The sequence below is a fragment of the Motacilla alba genome, chromosome 4 (genome assembly GCF_015832195.1).
Source record: "Motacilla alba alba isolate MOTALB_02 chromosome 4, Motacilla_alba_V1.0_pri, whole genome shotgun sequence".
NCBI classification, from domain to species: domain Eukaryota; kingdom Metazoa; phylum Chordata; class Aves; order Passeriformes; family Motacillidae; genus Motacilla; species Motacilla alba.
In genome coordinates, this window is record NC_052019.1 from 26,751,054 (window position 1) to 26,772,002 (window position 20,949).

Here is a 20,949-nt window from a genome sequence, read left to right on the forward strand (position 1 = left end):
TAAGCGTGGACATCGAGCCCGGCGCCCGAGCCACCGTCCTGGAGGGTCTGAGGAGGGAAGACTCATTCATGAAATTTGGGAGCACTCTGAGTTTTCATGAAAGTTTTTTGGGTCTTTTTTTTTTCTTTTTTTAAATTTTTTTTTTTATTTTCTCCCCCTGCAGTGCAAAACTCCCCTCTTCCCCCTTTCCTCCCCCTCGCCCCTGCCATATGGCCAGCCTCCCCCTCCCCTGCAAGGCTGCTGAAATCTGGAGGCAGAGGCTGGCCCCCCTGCCTGCGTAAGAGCCTCCCGCCGGCGCGCCCGCCTCCGGCCGCGGGGCTGGGGGCGCCGGGCGAGCCAGCCCGCTCTTATTCTGAAGGGGCCCGAGGGGGGCTTCATTTCCTGACAGCTATTTACTTAAAGCAAATGATTAGTTTTGGAAGGATGGTCTATAACATTGAATCAATTACGGGACGCGGTTTGTGAGACCATTACAGTCGGATCGGGAGGGAGGGCGAGCGAGAGGGAAAGAGCGCGGCTGAGCAGGGAAAGTCACAAAAGACGTGGACATATTTTGGATGTTTTACAATCTGCAGGATTGGGGCTGCGGGTTGTAGAGGAGAAGGTAAGAGGTGCGGGGCATTTTCCCCACCTTTTTCTTTTTTTACACCTTTTGTCCCGCGGTTTTTTCCTCGTTTATTTTATCCGTTTTTCTTTATTTATTCTGTGGGGGTTTTTTCTTTCTTTTTTTTTAATTTTTTCTTTTTATGTTTTTTTTTTTTTTTTTTACATTCTTTCTTTTTTTTCTTCCCCCCCGATGCTCTGATCCGAGCGGAGGGCTTCTTCTCGCGGGGCGCAGGCGGCGGGCGCTGGCGACCCCGCGGAGGGGAGTGGGGGTGCAGCGCTGCGCCGCGCCGGCCGTCGGGGTGCGGCGGCGAGCAGCGCGGGCAGCGCTAATGACAAACACATTGGGACGGCGGCGGCCACCGCGCCGCATTCCTGCCGCGGGGGCGGGAGCGACCCGCCGGGGCTCCGCGGGCAGCGGCAGTGCCCGCCCCAGGGGGGAAAGCGGGACGCGCACCGACCAAGTAAGCGGCTCCTTCTCTTCTCGCATCCCTCGCTTCCTTCACCCCGCTGCTCTCCCGTCCCTTCCCCCACCCTTTGTTTTTCACCACCTTCCCTCCTTTAGACCCCCTTTCTCACCTCTCTCCCCCTGACCCGGTAGCCTAAAATGCCCCGAGATCCCGAGCGGAGGCACGCACACAACCCCCGAAAGGCGGCCCGATCTCCATCCCTGCGCGCCCCGTCTTTTTCTTTTTCTTTTTGGTTTTTTTTAAGCGTCTCGCTGTAAGGGAAGATGCTGAATTTAGACAGGGCTGGTACCTGGAGCCTTTCCAGCCTGCAGCCCCTCTCTCAACGGGAATGCCAGCCCTGCCGTATGCCCTGCCGGACTGCTGGACCCCACTGCTTCCTACCCCGGGAAGGGCAAAGTCTTCGCGGCCACCTTTTGGATTTTGTCAAGCGCAGAGCTGCAAACTTGCCAGCCTCTGCCAGGCTGGAGTCCCCTGGAAAAGTCCTAGGAGCAAGTAGGAAATGGCTTTTTGGCTGTCCGCGGCATTGCTCAACATTTTTGGACGCGGATCCCATAGCTCAGGAACCGTTCCAGAGAACAGGACTTGGACAGCTTTTTCTGGAGCCAGCAGCGACAGATCTAGCAAGGCAGCAGCAGTCCCAGGGCACGGCCGCCAGCCCCCGGGGCTCGTCCGCACCCCGTCGGGGAGGCGGCTGCGGGCCAGAGGCGGGAGCGATGCCCTGGCCCCCACCAGTGCCGGGGGCACGTTCCCGGCGCCCCTCGACGGTATTTTCGGCGCGTCTCCTGCCGATGTTCGAGCTGCCTAGCGCTCCTGCGGGGCCCAAGTCTGCACGCCCGGAGAAGGCAGCGCATCGCCTCGGCCCTGATGGCAACCTACGAACCCGTTCCCGGGGCTGCGGGCGCACGGCTCCCTTTTGTTCCCACAGCTCCCACGGGGGCACAACCTCTGTCCCCCGCCGGGACCCCCGCCCCTCTCCAGACCCCGCGCTCTGCCTGGGGCTTCGTGCTTCGCCTGACGGAGAGGGCTGGAGAAGAAGCGTCGGGTCGTAGCACCAGCTCCGCAGGGAAACATGTCTGCGCTCTGCTCCTGTCCGTCTCCCCTATCCCGCTTTTTCTTTTCCCCTGTACCCCGCACTAAGAAAAAAAAAAAAAAAAGTCGCTTCTCCATCTTGGCAAAGGCTTTCCTATTGTTTCCCGGACAAACAGTGAAGTGGCTGTGAGCTGCCGTCTCTGCTAGGTTTGCTCGGTGTCCCGGGCAGCCTTTGATCTGCAGCGGCTCCAGCCGTCAGGCTGCGCCGAGGGTGGGCGGACCGAGGGGAGCCGCGACAGCGCCGCTGTCCCGCTCCCCGGGGGCTGCCACCCGGGCTCCCCACTGGCCGGCAGGGTCTGTCGAGCGCCTGCAGCCTGATAGGGGTTGCAGGGTGCGAACGGAATTTCCCACCACCACCCACACCCCAGTCCCGACTGGCTGCAGGCGGCCGCTGTCTCCCCGACGGGACGCACCGGGGGAAGCGGGATGGCTTGTTACGCTCTCGGCATCTCCCGGGGCCGATGTAGAGCCCAGCTGGAGTCCCAGCTCGGCTGACTAAGCTCTGTGTCCTTAGATGGGACAAGACACTGGATCAAAGCGAGGAGACAGGCATCAAAGATTTCTCTATCATCGTCTCACCAAAATCTGAACTGTGGAGATCCGACTTTTAACTCTGTGTGTATAAACGCTAGGAAAAGATCTCCCAGCAAGGGACTTCGGTTTTAGCTTCTAGTTAACAATGAGTGTTTTAGAACGGCCCTCAGCTAAACAGCGGTTTAGCCAACCTCAAAGCTTGGGGGAAAAAAAGTTTGCAGAAAAATGAGACCTCACAAAACACTGGGATTTGGGAGTCCACAAGCAAACCAGCTCTCTCAGCCTGCAGGCACTCTGCTGCTGCTTTTAAATGAGATCCCTTGTTCTGGTACTCCTCTTCAGGCATGAGGGGCAGGAGGTGTGCCAGTCCAGCTGCCATCGGGTACTGGGGCCATCTTTGCTGTTACTAGTTTGTTGATGTATGGGAAATCTTCATGTGGCTCTGAGGGTAATACATAGGTATTGGGTTTCAAGAAAGCAGGACGTAATAAATATTTTAATAAAATACCTCTCTACTACAGCATTGGGCTAGGATTGAAGTAAAGTATATATAGACAGAAAGTCTTACACAGCCCAGACCTCACAGATTATTTCCAGCTATACCCATTGGTCTAAAAAGGAGGCTGAAATGTAAAACTTTATATAATCCTTGCCTTGCCCGCTTCTTTATTTCATAATGACTACAATTATACCTACTTTTGTACGCGAACTCTAAAATTTTTAATAGAAGATGTTTCCTTTTTTACCTTTGAAGATTTAAAGACAAAGGAATGACTTCTGAGAAGTGATTTTTCCTGGTGGTGGTGAGAATTGCTGATAATTAAAAAAAAAAAAAAAACAGACAAGAAAGCAAATGATCCTTTCTCTCCCTTATGCCTTGCTCTCCTGCTTGACTCATCCCTTTCAAGCCTATGAAGCTTCGTGTGGGTACCCACGGGAAAAGTTTGCAATAGCTAGGCTTCCTAGTTCTTGTGGTCAACAGTGATGGATATTTTTTTCCGCACAATGCTTCTCAGGAGTTGATTTGGGATCTGAGGTGTTCTTTGATTTGATTCTGAAAACTTGAGGAAGATGCATTACGTGGAAGTGCCAGCTGGTTTTTTTTTTTTTTTTTTTTTTTTTTTTTTTTTTTTTTTTTTCCCCTGTTTTCTGGGACAGTCTGGAAAACCCTACTTGGATCAACTGGGAAAATTTAGGCTTTGCAATTCCCCCACCACCTTTAGCTCCTAGACTGAGGGACTCTGTCCTGGAGGGTTAGGCTGAAGAATTGGGACTGACCAGAAGGCTCCTTGGGAGGCAGCCTCACTGCGTCCTGCAGAACACAAAGTTCTCAGCAGGAGACCAGTACTGGGCTACCCCTGATGCATGGCTATTCCTTGGGTTTTTCTTGATGCATAGCTTTTCTATGTACAGGCTACGCTGGATTCAAATATTTGTCAAGGGCCATGGAACAAACCTCATTTTGGGAGAATATTTATGCCTGTCTTTTTCATTGAAGAGCTTTGAGCCTTTCCCCAGCAAAACCATCAGACCCACATGTTAGCGCTGCAGGGCAGCGCTGCTCTTGTGGAGAGTTGAGTTTGCAGTTTGGGAACTGAGGACCAAAAAACGTTTCAGAAGGTCCTGTCTGAACATTTACATTCAGCTGGTGACATATACCACAAGAAAGAAATGTCTTTTCTTGGGCTAGCCTTAGCTCTTCCTGGAAAAGATCAGCTTTCCCAGAAGGACAGACTGCCACTGACAAAATCACGACTGAAATTACCCAGCCCTCCCATAACAAGGATAATCATATCATTACGTGCCAAGATTTACAATCCAAATACTCTCCTATCACTTATGTAAATACAGAGAAAATGGGACCAGGCTTGGTGTGTTGCTGGGGTTTGGGTTTTTTTGTTGCTTTTTTGTTTGTTTGTTTGGGAGTTTGGTTTTTTGTTTTTGGTTGTTGTTGGTGGTTTTTTGTTTTGTTAGTTTTGTTTCGTTTCTTAGTGTTTTTTTAATCACATGGAATTAAAAATGTAGGAATTTCGAATTTTAAGTTGATCCGGGAGAGCCGGTTTAGGCTGCTCCGTCGGAGACCAGCGCTGCCTCTTGCAGGACAGGGATGCGTCTCGTCAGTGCGGATCAACATTGCCATCCTGCGGCCGCCAGCGCGAACTTCAGTGACTGCGCGGCTGGCCGGGAATCGGCCCGGCGCTCTCCGGCGCTCGGGAGATGGGCTGCTTTTCTGTCTTGAAAGAGGACTTCGGTTGAGTCACAGCAGTATGAAAACAACATTTACCCTTGGCCCTTCTCGGTCCCTCTCCGCTCTTTCTCTTTAGGTCACATAGAGCACTCACCTAGGAGTATTGCCATTTTCTAAGCAAGTATTTCTGTTGAGTTTCTGAACATTGATTGTACCTTGTCTTTGGTGCCACAGTCAATGAAACCTTTCTTTAAAGGAAGGCAGTGCTTGGCAGTTAGTGTTTGGAAAATTGACTCCTGACTGATAACAGCTCTTCAGAATTAGCTTTCGGGTTTTTTTTCTCTAAGCGCAAAAGTGCAAAAGAGAGATACCAGGATTTCAAGTCAGAACCTTTCAAAATCCATGTAAATTCAGTGGCTGTCCAACCTGGGGCAAACCCCTGCAATGAGTTTGGCAAATCTGCCAGTGCATTACCTTGTTTTTACTATACACACCCATGTTTCTATTTTAGCTAGCAATGTCCTATGTATGCAAGAAAAAAGGTTTGCCCAAACTCACATTGTATGTGTCATGCTAATACTGGGTTTCAGCTTGCATAAACCTACTGGCTTCAGCAGGGCTACACCAAGTTATGGATTGATAGACTGGTGTTAGGAACTGAACCTGATGGATTTGTCCAGGGCTGAGAATTGGATAGTATGCGAAGAAGAAAACTGGTCTGCCATAAGGAAGGTAAAGGAGCTAAAAAGGTGCATACAGAGGTGTATGTGATTGTAAATAAAGAAAACCAGGATAGGTGTACCTGCTTGGTGTTGTGGGAATGCGTAGACTCTGTTGTTGTCCATAATTGCAAAATGGTGCCTGTGTTAAACCTTGAGTTAACCACCGGCATGGATATGTGAGGGTATGCTGGTGATGGCACCAGCATTCTTAAGTCAGATGGGTGATGTAACTAAATTCAAATAGGTTTTGAATTCGAGTGATGTGAATCCTTAGTACATTATTCTGTCTTTCACAGTGAAGAAGTGTTGCTCTGGGTCTTGATGAGATTAACGGGTCATTGAGGAAAGATCAGAGCTCTGGGTTGCGAAAGAAGAGCCAGATGGAGAAAGCAAATTTAGTTAAGTCCTTGTGTTTTTAAACTGCAATGCTACATTGAGACACTCATTGATTTCAGTGTCAGCCCAGCCAAGACAGCAAGTTCAAAGTAGCACTTTGGAAATGCTGTCACCTGTATTTACATCGTTGGGCTCCAGTCTGCACTTACACACACTGCTCTGCAACAAGTCCACTTCAGCAGAGCTTCTGGTGTGCAAGAGATGAACTAGCTTTGTTTTTTGTCCTCCTTTGCTGTATCACTTGCACTGAATAGTCTGGCAAAACAACACAAGATGAGGAGAGAGTTGCCTTTTCAGTCAGAAAAGGGAGGGAACTTGGCAGAAGTGGGGTAACATTGTCTTGTGGATCTGGGACATTAGGAGTCAGATCAATAAAGCAGACCATGGTAAGTCTTTAAAGAGTTACAGAGGGTTACTTTATCAGGAAAAAATGCAGGGTATAAATGTGATAAAAATGAGTAAAGAGGCTGAAAGTGACGGAACTATTTGATATCCAAGAGCCTGTTATTGATGGGAGACAGATACATAAACACATGGCAATTATTGCTAATTGAGGAATCAGGCAAGATGCCTTGTCTCTGCTGGAACATTGTTGGCTGGATTTCTGAAGGTGTTTGTACATATTTTGGGGTCAGGTAGTCTTCTAATCCTTCTTCTGAGACCTTTATGTTTGAATATAAAGTTCTTTTGCTCTGCAAAGGGGTGCTGTCTGCTCCACCCATTGCAGGAGAAAAGCAGGACTAGATCAGAAACACTCCTTGGCATGTTGTAAGCATTTAGTTCCCATATGGCACTGCCATAGCTGTAATAACTAGACGCACCTACGTGCTTTCATATCTCAGCATCAGGAGCTGAATACCAGAGGATGAACAGAAACTCTCCAGAACCTTTGAAAAATAGTCCCTGTCTTGGCACACCATCCTTTATTTTACTCCTTGGCCAGTGTTTCAAATTAGGGGCTCTTCTGTGCAGTGTTTTTTTATCTATATTGGATTTGGGCCAAATCCAGTTGCTATTAGAAGTCACCAACAAAGCATCTGCTGGTTTCAATGGGAGCAGGGATTGCAGGATCTTCTCCTTTAGAAATTACCTAGCATGCTGCTTGAGGCTTTTATGTAGAAATGTCATTACATGGCACAAAAATGACATAGATGCTGATTGCTATTGTTGCTTCTATAAGACAGATGCTTTAGGATTATATGTTTGAAAGCTGAAATAATTGCATGTGATCTATGACTCCCTGCACTGTTGGGAAGAATAAAAGCTCTATGAACGGTACTGCTGGCATATAGTCTGTAATGGATTTATTTAATTAGAAAATTTTAGCATGTGTTTTAAATAGCATGTCTCTCGATCAAGGGAATTCTTGCTAAATAAGCAATAAGCACTATTGTATTACATTGTATTCTGCAAGCTATATATACACATATGTACAATGGCAAAACAAAAATATCACTCTGGGTTGTACTATTTGTAATAAGAGTGGCTCTAAAATGTACTTTTTCTCCCATAAAAGCTGCTTGCAGCTGAAAGGTCAGAACTTTCTGCATGAAGATGTTACATCTTCGTTGATGTTTGTGAGGGTGCTGCCTCTGTGCAGGGGTGTTTCTGTGGGTTGGGTCCCAGAGGCTACAGTGGGAGCAGAGCTGCCTGCTGGCTGTTGGAGAGGGGATGCACCAGGACTTGGTTCCTTACACCAGGACTTGGTTCCTTGCACTGCCAGTGGAGAGAAGGGGCTGTGGTGTCCCATCTGCCTGTGATCAGTCTGTGGCCACACACACCTTGTGGCAGTAGGTGACATGAATCTCACTGGGCTGTGGCTGGGAATTGGGGACCCTGGGCCATTCCTCTTCGTGACACTGTGTGGAGTGATAGGAAGATGCACTTGGGCGCTGCAGAAGAGGGGTTCTCCGAAGTCTTACGCAGCTGTCAGTCCATTAACTGTCTCTCTCTTGCCTTCTCCTTTGTGTTTCAGCCCTTGGCAGCTATGGGTACCTACCCACAGGCGTTCCTGATCCTGGGATGTTTTCTCACAGGTAATGTTCCTCAATCCTCTAAGCTTCCCCACCCCTAATTCTTCACAAATCTTTGTTTAAACTCGCTTTTATTCTGCCCACAATAACAAATGCCACATGGTTGCCAGCTGGTCACAGACCAGCTGTGACCCGGTAGGCTATGACAAGACCTGCTGAGAAGGCAATACTTTCACTGGCCCATATCGGCCGCTTTGTCTCTCCTGTGCTGCCATAGCCTCCCACCCGACTTGTGTGAGTGTGCGGGGACAGTGAGCTGCCACCTGCAGCTGTCCCCGCCCGCCCGCCCGCCGGGGATGCTCCAGCAGAGCGGGAGGGCCAGGCTGCCTGGGTGGGCTCCCTGCATCCTCCCCCGCCGGGCTGCCGGCCCAGCCTCCCAGCATCTGCTGGACTAGTGGTGGTGGCAGGGCAGGGCTGGCTGTGCCACAGGGTGCCAAATATAGAAAGGGCCTCTGGAGCAAGGTAACTCTGGGCAGGAGTGGAAAATGATTTCAAAGACAGTCTGGATTCCTGGTGCCGGTTTGTTGCAGAGAGTGCCAACTTCACTCAGTGGGCCTAGGTGCTTGTTTATTGTACAGGTCATTTGGTAGACTGAAACCACAAACATATTTCCTTGGTGAGTTCCTATTTTTGTAGGGTTTGGATCCTATAATTTTCCTTCTGAGAGTTGGACCTGCACCAACCCACCTGCAAATTACCTAGACTTGCAAATCTGAGCCTGTAACCGGAGATTGCATCTGGAAACCAGTTCCATCTACAACGTCTAGTTCAGTGAATTGCAGTTTTATTTGGCTACAAGCCTTCTGTACATTTTGGCTAGAGGTAGACCTGATGTACAGGTTCTTGCTCTGGCCCTTTGCAGAAACCGAAGTCAGAGGGAAAATGCAGGTTTTAGTCTTGGGAAGTGGTTTTCAGATTTCAGCTAAGAGTTTGCTTGAAAGCTGACAGGACTGCTGGTTTCGTGACCATGGCTGTAAGCAGGTGTGAAATGCCTGTGACCCAGCAGCCAGGGTGTGGAGGTCACTGGTCTGCAGTAGAGCTGTGTACAGCTTTGGGGCTGGAAAGCCGTGGTGTGGACTGGGAGCTATCTATCTCTAACTTCACCTCTGTCTGTCTTTCACCTCTTGATTTGACAAACAGAAGTCAGCAAGCAAACACTTAACATTTCAAAGGAAAGCCATTTGCTATTCCTCAGGCAAAGCTTTGGCTTTTAACAAGGGCAAATTTCCTGGGACATCAGCAGATCTGAAACAGTCAGAAAAGAAAGCTGCTCTGGACCCTCTCTGCTTCCTTTCACATCCCAGTGCTGAAGCTGTTTTGTGTATTGACGTGCTGTTTATTTGTGTCTTTTTGCAGGACCATTCCTAACATTTTGCCAGCTTCCTCTGCCAACTATTGTTCCCAATAGGAATGAAATGGTGGTACAGCTGTATTCCAATTTCACTCTCAAATGCTCTGGAGACAGCGAAGTGAGCTGGCAGTACCCAGTGACTGAGGGAAACCACAGGATAGACATCAGACACGAAGAGAACAACAGCGGCCTCTTCGTGACAGTGCTGGAAGTAGGAAATGCCTCAGCTGCCCATACGGGCCTGTATGTTTGCTATTACAACCACACACAGGTGGAGGATGGGGAGGTGGAAGGGAAGGACATCTACATCTATGTGCCTGGTAAGTGGGGGATGCCACAGCTGTACCTGGAGCTTGGGGTGGGAGAGGTGAACCATGGATGTTCAGAAGAGGTGTGTTGCTGGCAATTTACTGTCTGAGAAAGAGAAATAACCCCGGGGTTAAATAATATAAATCAAGACCAGCCCCGTAAATCTATGGATATGTTCCTCTTTCTTGCTATTGGTTTTCACTTTTGAGAAGAGTTTGAGTTCTCAAGAAGAGTGATGAACTCAGAACTTTAGAGCTGAGGTCTTCTGACCAGCAGGGGGCTGGAAAGCAGACCTTGGTGGCCAGATCAGCTCATCTGTGGGAGTATGCCCAGCCTTCAGGTTTGCCTGCCTCCTACGTGGGGATTAACAAAAATTCCAGGCTTTTCAGGGGGCACTTGGGTGGGTATCTTGGGATGTGTACTGACCAAACCAATGCTGTGTATGATACTAAAGCTGCTGCCAGATGAGGAAGGCCATATCCTGTTCTTAACCTGAATTAGGCTTTAACTGAGAACTGGAAAAAGCTCATGTGTGGACAGGGCCTGGGAAGTGTAAAGCAATGAAGATGTCCTAGAGGTGACCGTCAGAGGGAGGGGAAAGAAGTGTTCTTGCTGGCCAGTCTGACACAAGATTAAACACATGGTGCTGCTGTGCAGTGCCCTGTAATTTTCAAGGCAAACACAGCCTTCCCAGGCCCTGCGTTGCATTTCTCTTTAGTGGTGGAAAACTGTTGGACTCAGAAGAAATGGCATCCCTTCTTTCTTGGAGTGCCTATTTCCAGCTTTGCTCTCCCACCCCCTCGTTCTGACTGGAAGTCTGCTTAAAGGCTTTCCACAATCTCTATGGGATGAGAATCTTTATTGTCATAGCTGAGATAGGCACCAAAGGCTGAGCCACGACTGACTGCTTCTGTAAAGCCCTGTCTGGATGTTTCCTCAGCATTGGCAGGGCTTCAGGGGGTGAGGGTCACAACTGCAGGGCCAGAAGAGATCAAGCCACTGGATTTGCAGTAAGCATATTGAACAGGGAACAAAAGAGAGGAGAAGAGATTGCAAATCATCCTGCAAAACTGAAGTGTGTTCTGAAGGAGTGATGTCTGCAATGGCAAGGAAGATTCTGGAAAGGCAAAAAGCCAGCATGCAATAACAGGACTTGGTTTAAAGGCTATTTTGCAGTGGCATGAAGTTTTTGCTGTTGACAGTGTGTGATTCAAGGACAGTGATTCTTCCAAGAATTTCTCTCCATTTACCACGACAAATGTAAAGTGTTTGCATTCGTTCTTGGAGCAAGATGTTTCAGCAGAGCTGGATGCTGCCAGCTTTGGCACATACATCTCAATATCCAAGCAGCTCTAACCAAATTACCAGAAGATGTTGTTTATGTTAAGCAGTCATGCAACTCACCCAGTGGAGGAATATGAAGGCAAGAGCTGGAAGATTTCTTCAAGAGGACTTTTTGGTTTGGTTTTTGAAAGCCTGTAGACATCAGCCTACCAGATTTGCAGGGCAGAGACACCCTGTAATTTTTTCCACTTGCTAACCATCAAGATGTCATAAATGCAGAAACATATCCTTTTCTCCAAATTACAGAGAATGTCTCTGTTTCCACTATAAACTCTGTCTTTACAATTGTTTTTCCTGCAATGAATTAGGAGGGCAATGGGTGGCAGCAACCCACTTTAGCCAGGGAGGATTACGTTGGGACTTCACACAATATCCGATTTTCACTAACAGCACATAGAAAACCAAACTAGGTGAATCTTGTTTCTGTTTTAAATTACAGTGGGAAAATGAATACATGGAGTTGGCAGCATTTTTGGGATGGAGCGCTGTGTTTGGAATATTGCTACAAAGAGGCTGCCAGTGCAGCAGAAAGTCTATTGTTGGAGGGATTTGGATTGCTATTTATTAAATTTTATTATGAAGCTTTGCACAGAAGCTTCAGGCTAGCAGGGATTATTTGTTTATTCTGAATGGCCAAATGGAGACGATTTGAAGGCTATGCTTTTTATGCATAATGTTATGCAATTATGTTTTAAACTCAGACTTTGGATTGGCTGGATAGGAAAGTTGGCATGTATTTTGTTGACTTTAAAAGAAATAAAACTACCAGGTCCTTGTTTGCTTTCTTTCCTAGTTGAATACTGTATTTTGAAAACCACATGCTGTGACCATAATTAACTATGTCTCATAACTGTAATGTTGGACATGTTAGAAATACATGAAGATAAGTACCTTGAACTATTTTTGATGAAATGTGGCTTTAGTGGTGTTCAACATAAACAACATGAGACTGACTTTTACTTTTTTTTTTTTTTAACTTGGAAAGTGTTTGCAATTTTTATTTTATTTTATTTTTATTTTATCCCCTGCTTATATATTGGTTAGGAGACAGCTACTTATAAAAAAGGCAAAAAACATCTAACTTAAAATCATGTCAGTTGTGAATAATAACACTTAACATTTTGGGGGGAGGATCTTTTGTCTTTTTCGTTTTGCATCCTGAATTGTCACAAAGGAACCTAAGCCCTTTCCTGTTTTGTCCTTAGGAGAAATGTTTCATTACACATCCCTTCAAGTAGCTAAAATACCACATGAAATTAGCAAACCTTACCTGCAATATCTGAAACACTGGGAGAATGAACTGTGCAAGTTTCACTTATGACATATAAGTGGTCATTGATATGCAATTCTTGTACATGGACTTGGGGCAAACAAACAGTGTAAGATTACCTCTTGTTTTTTTACAGACCCAGACATGCCTTTTGTTCCTTCTATACCAGAAGACCAGTTCATCCTGGTAGAAGAAGGTGATCCTGCAGTTATCCCTTGTCGGACAAGTGACCCAGATGCTCAAGTGACTTTAGTTAACAGTTTAGACAAGTCTGTTCCTGCTTTATATGACACCAAACAAGGCTTCATAGGGAATTTTCCTGCAGGCTCCTACACGTGCAAAACAATGGTTAAAGGTGTGGAGTTCAAGTCTGATGAGTTCCTCATCTATATTATAAGAGGTATTTATTTATATTCATTTTTTAAAAAAATAAAAATGCTTGTATTCTTTCTTCACACTGTAAGAGCATCAGCATCACAGGGTTATATCAGATATTTCTGATTATATCAGGGTTATATCAGATATTTCTTCAATGATGAGCCCCTTGCTCCTCTGGCAGTACTGCCAGTTACTTAGTTGCAAGTTTACTTACAATTTTGATGAGAAAAAAGTGTCTCTAACTTTGTCTTCTCTCCAAAATTACTGCAAGAAAAATGTTTTGTAGCCCATGTATTTTCAATTTATTTGCTGAAATGCGACTTAAAAGGCTGGTGTCTCCCAGTGGCTTTGAACTGTGGAACTCTGGATAGCCTGAAAAACATAATGATTTAATTATTTTGAAAATATTTTTCCTGGCCATCAAGGAATTCTCAAAGACAGTCACTGATTAGCGAAATGGGAAATTGCTTTTATACCCAATGCCTTTTTACAGGGGGATTTGAGATAGGAGCCTCTAATTGAAATTTTATTTGTGGATCATTTCTTTGTGGGATTGAACTGCCTGTGCAGTTCATGCTTTAAATACAAATTGTTTATGTTAGAATGGATCAGCAGTACTTTTAATGAATTTTTAAGGTGATTCCTCAGTAGAGGAATTGAAATGGAAATCTTCCTCTGAAACTGCACCATGTGAAAATTGTAATATTTTAAAAATTAAATGAGATCTCTCTCTCTTCTCTTAGCTACTTCACAGCTGCCTGTTGAAATTGAAGCTCTTAAAACTGTCTACAAAACAGGCGAGACCATCGTAGTAACTTGTGTGGTCTTTGACAATGAGGTGGTTAATTTACAGTGGAATTATCCTGGGAAAGTGGTAAATATCTCTCTTTTTTCTTTTTTTTTTCTTCTTCACAATGTTTGTAGTTATTTATTAGGCAAGCAAGTGAGGTTGTAAAATATTCTTCTCTTATCTGAATGAGGACTGCTGAGTAGAGAAAACCAACTAAGTTCTTTTAATTTTAGGTTACCATGAAAGAAAGTCAGTCCCAAAAGGTAAATTTGCTGTTAGTAACTAAACAAAGCATGAGAAGTGGCTGAGAAAGTAATGCTCTAAGGTCTTGTGCTGCTGCAAAAAAAGAAGTGTTGTGAAAATAAAAAGGTCTAGGTATGTTGGGCATCTGAGTAGAGCTCTGCTGCCGAAGGTCTGAACCTCTAAAACAGCTCTCTTAAATCCTAGTTCTTGGGGATAAAAAAAGTCAATGAAGAATCTTAAGTGTTCTTCATTATGCAGATGTAAACTGAAGTGATTCTTACAGCCACTGAATTTACTATTAAGAAACATCTAGTAAGAAAATTTTAAAACAGAACCCTGAAATTTTTCAAACTGACTTAACATCCTTTTGCAGTGAAAACTTGTATTCAGTGAAATTTGGCTAGAGCCAGTCCCACGAAACATCAGAGTATCCCATGTAAAAAGTCTGCTTGCTGAAGGAATGATGTAATTGAAGTGTGCCTGATTGTTACTCCAAACCCCATCTTTTGTTTCAGCAATTTAAGAGCCCAAGAGGAAAAATTATTTGAGCAAGTTTTGCCTTGTTTTCTGTCTTACACATCAGTATAGTCTCTGCTATATGCCAGCTTTCAAAACTAGCCCCAGCATATTTTTGTACCAGCCCCTCATAACATGGTCTGTCATTTTCATCATCCCTTTACTCTCAGGAGTTTTCTCCTTGTCAATAAATTATTCTTGTTTTGAGAGTAGGCAGAACATATCATCTATTAACTGGTTACTTTTTGTCTGGTGAAGGGGATAAAAATTCACCTTACTTTATGGACATTGAACAAAGGGGACTCAAGTGGCCTTTACATCTGAGGAAAAGGTAGTGCATAAAGAGTAAATTTCTCTGTCAAGTTGCTTACCCAAATTTTCAAAGGTGTTTTGTTTTTTATGAAAAAAATATGAGCTTTCAACCTCAACCTCCTGTGCCTACCCCCAAAAGGGTGTATTTTTATAGGCACAGCTTTTCTGTTGTGGCTGAAAAAGGCATCCTTATCTGAGTAAACAAGTCTTCTGCCATACAGAATTTAGATGTTTGCTCTCACTTCAGGAGTATCAAAGATCCTTGGTGATGTGCTTTCAACTCAGTTACTTAAGCAAGGATTTTTTTCCTTCTCCAAATTACAGAAAGAAAAAGGTCTGATAAAACTTGATGATATCAAAGTGCCATCACAGAAGCTGGTTTACACCTTGACCATTCCTGAGGCATCAGTGAAAGACACAGGGGATTATGAATGTACTGCTCGGCATGCAACGAAGGAGGTTAAGGAAAATAAGAAAGTAGCCATTACAGTTCATGGTATGGTCTGATTTTAGTGTCTGAAATTATTAACACATTGGAAAACACCATTCCTGAAAAATATTGCATTGTGTTGTTTACACAAGGCTTTTTCACTTACAGACAAAGGCTTTGTTCACCTGGAGCCTCAGTTCAGCCCTCTGGAAGCTGTCAACCTGCATGAAGTAAAAAACTTTGTTGTTGATGTGCAGGCTTACCCAGCACCAAAAATGTACTGGTTGAAGGATAATGTGACTCTGATTGAAAATCTTACAGAGATTGTTACTACTTCAGGAAGAGTCCAGGAAACGAGGTAAAAAACCTTCTGACCCTTACTTTGCCACGCTGACTTGAGCTCCTCCCCCAGGAAACTGGGAACTATTCCTGCTCACTCTTTACACCTCAGTTTGTTGCTTCTTCCTCAGTTGCATTTGAAAAGAGTTTATATGTTTTCTGTTCTAAAGGGCAATGCCTAATTTGCTTCTTCTTCATTACATCAACTTCTTCAAGGTTCTTGGGCGAGAAACCTCTTTGTTCCCTTTAACATGTCCCACACCAATAATTCCTGGCTATTTCCAGTAAAATCAGGGCTTTGTCAGGCCCCTGCAGAAAGTAACTAAGGCTACTTCTTTCTCAGTTGTATGTTGATAGTTATTTACCACTTGAGTAATGACTTAGTTAAAGGCATGCTAGAAATGCTAAATGTCACTATGTTATATGTGCAACATATGCAGATTACGTGTTGCCCTAAAATGAATTTTTTATGCCTGCTTTAAAAATACAAACAAAAACTTGCATTTCTGCAGGTTTCAGAGTATTTTAAAATTGATACGGGCCAAGGAGGAAGACAGTGGATACTATACTTTGGTTGCTGAAAATGAAGATGAGATTAAAAGATACACCTTCTCATTGCTAATACAAGGTAAGCAGCCCCAAAGCCTTGCCCACCAGAACTCATGGCACACTTGATCCACTTACACACTGCATTGCCTGGAGTATGGATACATGAAAGGCACAAACCAGGCTGAGCAGAGGAGTGCATGTTAGTCTCTGGAGCTTTTCTAGGCTGATCCTGGCTTTCACTTCTGCACTGGCCTTGAGCCAAAAAGAAACTTTATCCGCACAGCTAAGTAATTCCAGCTGACAGTAGGATGATAGCTCATTTAGCATGACATGAAGACGTGGCACAACTGCAGCACTTCCTTCTCATTGCCCTAGCCTAGAATCCACTCTGAGCTACAGGAGATAAGCACCTCCTGGTTGAGTCTGTGTCTGTAGCTCTTGCTAAGGTGTTGGCCAAACAACACCTGCCCTGCTTTGAAATTCGAAGCTGTTTTTTTTGTAAGCACTGACAAATATTTTAACAAACTCCTGACTCCTCCCCAGTTCCAGCTCTGATCTCAGCCCTTGTGGATGATCACCATGGCTCTGCAGGTGGGCAGACCGTGAGATGCTTGGCAGAGGGGACCCCACTTCCTGATGTGGAATGGCTCGTTTGCAAGGACATTAAAAAGTAAGAGGGGTGGGTGGTTTCTTACCTGAAATAGGACCTATATCCTCAATTATATTAACATAATTAGTTACTGTACCATGTTTTCCTCATCAAGAGCCAGTAAGTTTCAGAAAATTCTTGTTTCTTTTTAGAGGCATGTTGTTTGTATTTCAAGAGAGGTTGTCAGTGCCCTTCTTTTTACATCCTATAGGACACAAAACAATGCTTCACTTCAGCTTTTTCTCATGAAGGCTTTCTGTTCAGTAAGCCAACTCCAAGGATTTCACAGTCCAGGTTTGAGTAAGGATTTTGAGAAGTAGCTGTCCCTCCATTCAGGAGGGACTAGTTTTATTTTGAAGGAAGAAAGGTGCAGCTTTTTCAGAGATGCGATCTAAAGACCCTTCTGGCCCTTAAATGTGTTGTTGTCAGAAGAAATTTGCAGGGAAAGGTTATTCTTGTTCTGTTCACTCCTATTTATCCATACGTACACCCAATGCCCATTTCCCCCAATAATCTTCTCTGCAGGTGCAACAATGACACCTCATGGACCCTTTTGACTAACAATATCTCTGACATACATATGGAAGCCCACCTGGATGAGAAAAATATGGTGGAAAGCCAGGTGACCTTCCAGAAGGTAGAGGAAACCCTGGCTGTGCGATGTGTGGCAAGGAATGACCTCGGTGCCGTTACTCGAGAACTGAAACTTGTGGCTCCCAGTGAGTTTGCTTTGTCCTTCTGTGCAATTACAACAGCCAGTTTGACCCTGCTCTAACTCACCCCAGTTCAGTCCTAATGGATAAAAGTATGAATTGTTGTAGATAATAAATTAGGGTGGATTTTTTTTCACCCCAGTATTTCTGAGGATGAGGCCTTTTACAGGTCTTTATGGTGCATCTGCTTTTTGCTTGTTATGTGGTTCCATAGTTCATTTTATCATTTTATTAATACTGGCTATGAGACATTCTTCTAGGCAATCTGCATTTGGTTTTGAAACATGATGGCAGAGCAGCTCTGGGCTTGGAAAGACTTTACAGCCACCAGCCCCAGGAACTGCTCTTGCCACTTCTGCAGGACACAAAAACTGCAGTGATAGGGGAGGTTGGTGTCTTACGTGTGTGATGTTCCTCGTGGCTCATGAAAAAAATATGGTCTATCTTTTTACTCCACAGCCTTGAGATCAGAGCTAACTGTGGCTGCTGCTGTCTTAGTGCTGTTAGTGATTGTGATAATTTCACTGATTGTCCTGGTCATCATATGGAAACAGGTATGTAGAAAAGTATTTCAGTTTGGGTGCTGAGCCCTGCTCTAAAGGTTTTGATCTGCTCTAAAGTCAGGTCCGGGACTAATGCTTGGTTTTGCATTCAATGTGCCCTGCAGAAGCCCAGGTATGAGATTAGATGGAGAGTCATTGAGTCTATCAGCCCTGATGGCCACGAGTACATTTATGTGGACCCAATGCAACTGCCTTATGACTCCAGATGGGAGTTTCCTCGAGATGGGTTAGTGCTTGGTAAGTTTTCTGTAAGGGACCAGCCCCACCCTTCTATGGGGAGAAAGACATTCAGTGACCATTCAGAGGACTCTGCAGGATTTGCAATGGAAGTTATGTCCACAAAGTCCAGAGTCTCTGTCTGTTCTCATCAGTTCCCCTTCCTGATCCTCTTCTACACTGGCATCAGCCCTGAGGTCCTTGTGTTAGTGTCTCCTGTGCCTGCGTTCCTGTTCTCCTCCTGTGCGCAGTGTCCACCCCTGTGTGGCTTAGGGGAGTCTCTCAGCGTTAAACATCCTTTTCAACCCTCATTTCTGCTAAGGCATCCACAAGAAGGACATAATTATTTTTTGTTTGCAAGACATTTATATACTTATGTGCGGAGACCAGGAAAATCTGCAACTAGTTATGTAGTTTTATTAAAAATATTTTTTAAATTATTAATCCATGCCATGCACATATCAGTGCTGAGTAACTACATATTTTTGTGGCTACTGTCTCTCTTTCTTTCTCCTTCCCGTTCTGCTTTCTTGCTTTGCTATTCCTTCTTGGAATTCATGCACAATTCAGTGGTAATTATTTCCTCAAGGCTGGCCCAACCTCTCATTTATATCAATTGAAAGTGTAATGACTATAGAAAATTTTAATGCTCTATCAAGATAGTGCTTTAAACATGCAAGTCTTCCCTCTCTTGGAGATATCTGTGAACCAAATTGTATTGCAAAACACAGGAGAAAAAGATGAAATGTGTCTTTTGTTTGAAGTATTTTAAGAAACATACTCCCCTGGTGTATTTCTTCACCATCACAGAGAAAGAGTTAATTCTTGAAAGAAACAAGAGAAAAATTTCCAGTTCAGGAACAATATCCTTTAATTAAATTCATGTTGCTAATTGAAGACTAGAGGAGGGTGAATGTTTTATGGAATTATTTTACTACAAGCCAGACTTTAATTATATGCCTAAATAGGATTTGTCAGATCTGAATTGTTAAAGACCACCACTGTGACTTTGTCTCCCTCTGACTCATGAGCACCACCCTGCTTCAATACCTTCTTGTTTACAAGTATATTCAGAATAGTCAGTAACTTTCAAACACAATGCTCCATATCCTTTTGTCAATCTGGGTTGCACAGCTGCTCTACTTGACACACTCACCTGCTGGCACTTTTGCCATACTAAATTCTTGCTGGTGAGGGGGGACCCTCTTTTGTTTCTGGGGCTGACAATTCTGATTCGTGGCAATTTTGTCTTATCTAACTGGGAGATGACAGCAAAGCAATTACACCTTTAGTTCAGGGAGGCTCTGAAGCAGGTCACAAACTCATTTTGGCTCTGCCAGAGGAGTGTTTCCCATCCCAGCTGAGTAAGCCAGCTGGCATTTATTTGTTTCTTCTAGCCAGTAGTGCCTGGAGTGCAGTTCTGTGTTAAACGCCAGCTCTGAACATTGGCTGGATGGAGCTTCAATTGATAAATTTGGGTGACACTGCAAATTTCCCTTTGCAATCACTGATCCACAGTGTATGCAGTGCACTGCTCTTTAAAGGGCTCCTGAACCAGTGCAAGTCCAGGCGATGCGTATCAAAAGGAACTATGCAGTAATGCCATGAGCTGTTTGAACACCACTGCCTTCTCCTGGCTCTGCTGAGAATTAGTGAGGTCCCAGCAGGACCTGGACCTCCTCATCTGGCTGACAGAGCTGAGAGCAGTGCCTTTTGAGACATGGGGTCTGAGTTCTGCTGCTCAGGATACCAGGGTGACTGTACAGAGACAGCAGAATTGCTCTCTTCACTTCCCAGCAAGCCACTTATTTGTACTGGTGACCTTAATAAAGTGAAATGCTGGTCTGACACAGAAACTGACCCATGCCTATTTGAAAAAGGCAACTTAAGATTCAGGTCACACAACAGTCAGAGATGTGGTACCTAATTTCATGAGTCTAGAAACTGGGTTTAGATTATAAAGCTTGACACTTGTTTGGCTTTTAATATAGTCCAAGAGACTTATGGTTTCATTTGTGGTGGGTTGATTATCTCAGGCCAATTTTAGAAAAAGAAGCATCCAGCTGAGATGGTTGCATCTGGAACAAATTCACACACCTCACCCTTGTACGCTCTGAACAGAAAAGCAGCACCACTCTGGCAGGCACAGCAGATAAGCTCTGTGAATGGGTACAGAGGCTGAATTAGCTGCTGTTCCTCCACTAGTTTGAGGAGTCTTGAGCTGCTGCTGTGTCTGCACAGTCCCTCTGTGGTGGTGAAGCAGCCCTGCTCCTTCAGCGAGCAGATCACAGCAGTGCCTTTCTACTGAAAAGTAAACTCACACTGTAATTTTGAGCTTCAGTGAAACACTCACCAAGAATATGATGGCATTACAGATGCTTCCAGTTCTTGGGCAGTTAGCTCCCACCTGGCTCCAAATTTCAAATGCAAAAGACGAGGGGCTTGGGCTACATCTGCAGAGAGGGTTGAAAAGGGGAAATAGCAGTGGTGGCTCCCTGCCATTCCGGAAGTGCTCTCACTGTCTCCACATGCACCCCAGCCCAGCAGAGGTGATGGAGAGGGAGATGTGTGCCTCGTGCTCAGCTGACAATATGGTTTTGGGGAGGAATTGGCTTGTGAAGACAAGAAGATCAAGGAGCATCAGCAAATGCCATCACATTCTGAAGGGCTGCATCCTGCCATATGGCTCCCAGACCTTCAGCCTGAAAAGTTTCAGGGGGCCAAATTTCAAACTCAGGTTGTTTGAATTAGTCTAAAATTTAGTGTGAAGCTTTCTCACATCCTGATTGGGAAGGATAACCTTTGGAGCACGGGAATCTTGAAAAGAAATCACATAGCTTCTGTGTGCATGACAAACTATGCTGTCATAATCTTGGAGACGTTCGCCAGTGTTAACTCAGCTAAGCATTCTTTAACCATTTCTTGTGATTGTTAATGATGTA

General features: G+C 44.9%; 1 protein-coding gene across 2 annotated transcripts in view; it reads left to right on the forward strand.

The window, feature by feature from the left end:
• The first annotated feature begins 317 nt into the window (after positions 1 to 317).
• Positions 318 to 20,949, forward strand: part of PDGFRA (platelet derived growth factor receptor alpha) — a 34,735-nt gene continuing 14,103 nt past the window's right edge. Inside the window, exons 1-12 of one of the 2 annotated variants that reach the window (XM_038135721.1) lie at positions 318 to 604; positions 7,978 to 8,038; positions 9,392 to 9,706; positions 12,446 to 12,709; positions 13,431 to 13,561; positions 14,873 to 15,044; positions 15,147 to 15,336; positions 15,830 to 15,945; positions 16,410 to 16,536; positions 17,041 to 17,234; positions 17,688 to 17,782; positions 17,896 to 18,028. In XM_038135721.1, the coding sequence (XP_037991649.1) occupies positions 7,990 to 8,038; positions 9,392 to 9,706; positions 12,446 to 12,709; positions 13,431 to 13,561; positions 14,873 to 15,044; positions 15,147 to 15,336; positions 15,830 to 15,945; positions 16,410 to 16,536; positions 17,041 to 17,234; positions 17,688 to 17,782; positions 17,896 to 18,028 (1,786 nt within the window). In that variant the 5' untranslated portion in view covers positions 318 to 604; positions 7,978 to 7,989. Of the gene's footprint in view, positions 605 to 809; positions 1,068 to 7,977; positions 8,039 to 9,391; positions 9,707 to 12,445; positions 12,710 to 13,430; positions 13,562 to 14,872; positions 15,045 to 15,146; positions 15,337 to 15,829; positions 15,946 to 16,409; positions 16,537 to 17,040; positions 17,235 to 17,687; positions 17,783 to 17,895; positions 18,029 to 20,949 lie in introns of those variants that run through there. The other variant, XM_038135720.1, reaches the window with a different exon arrangement.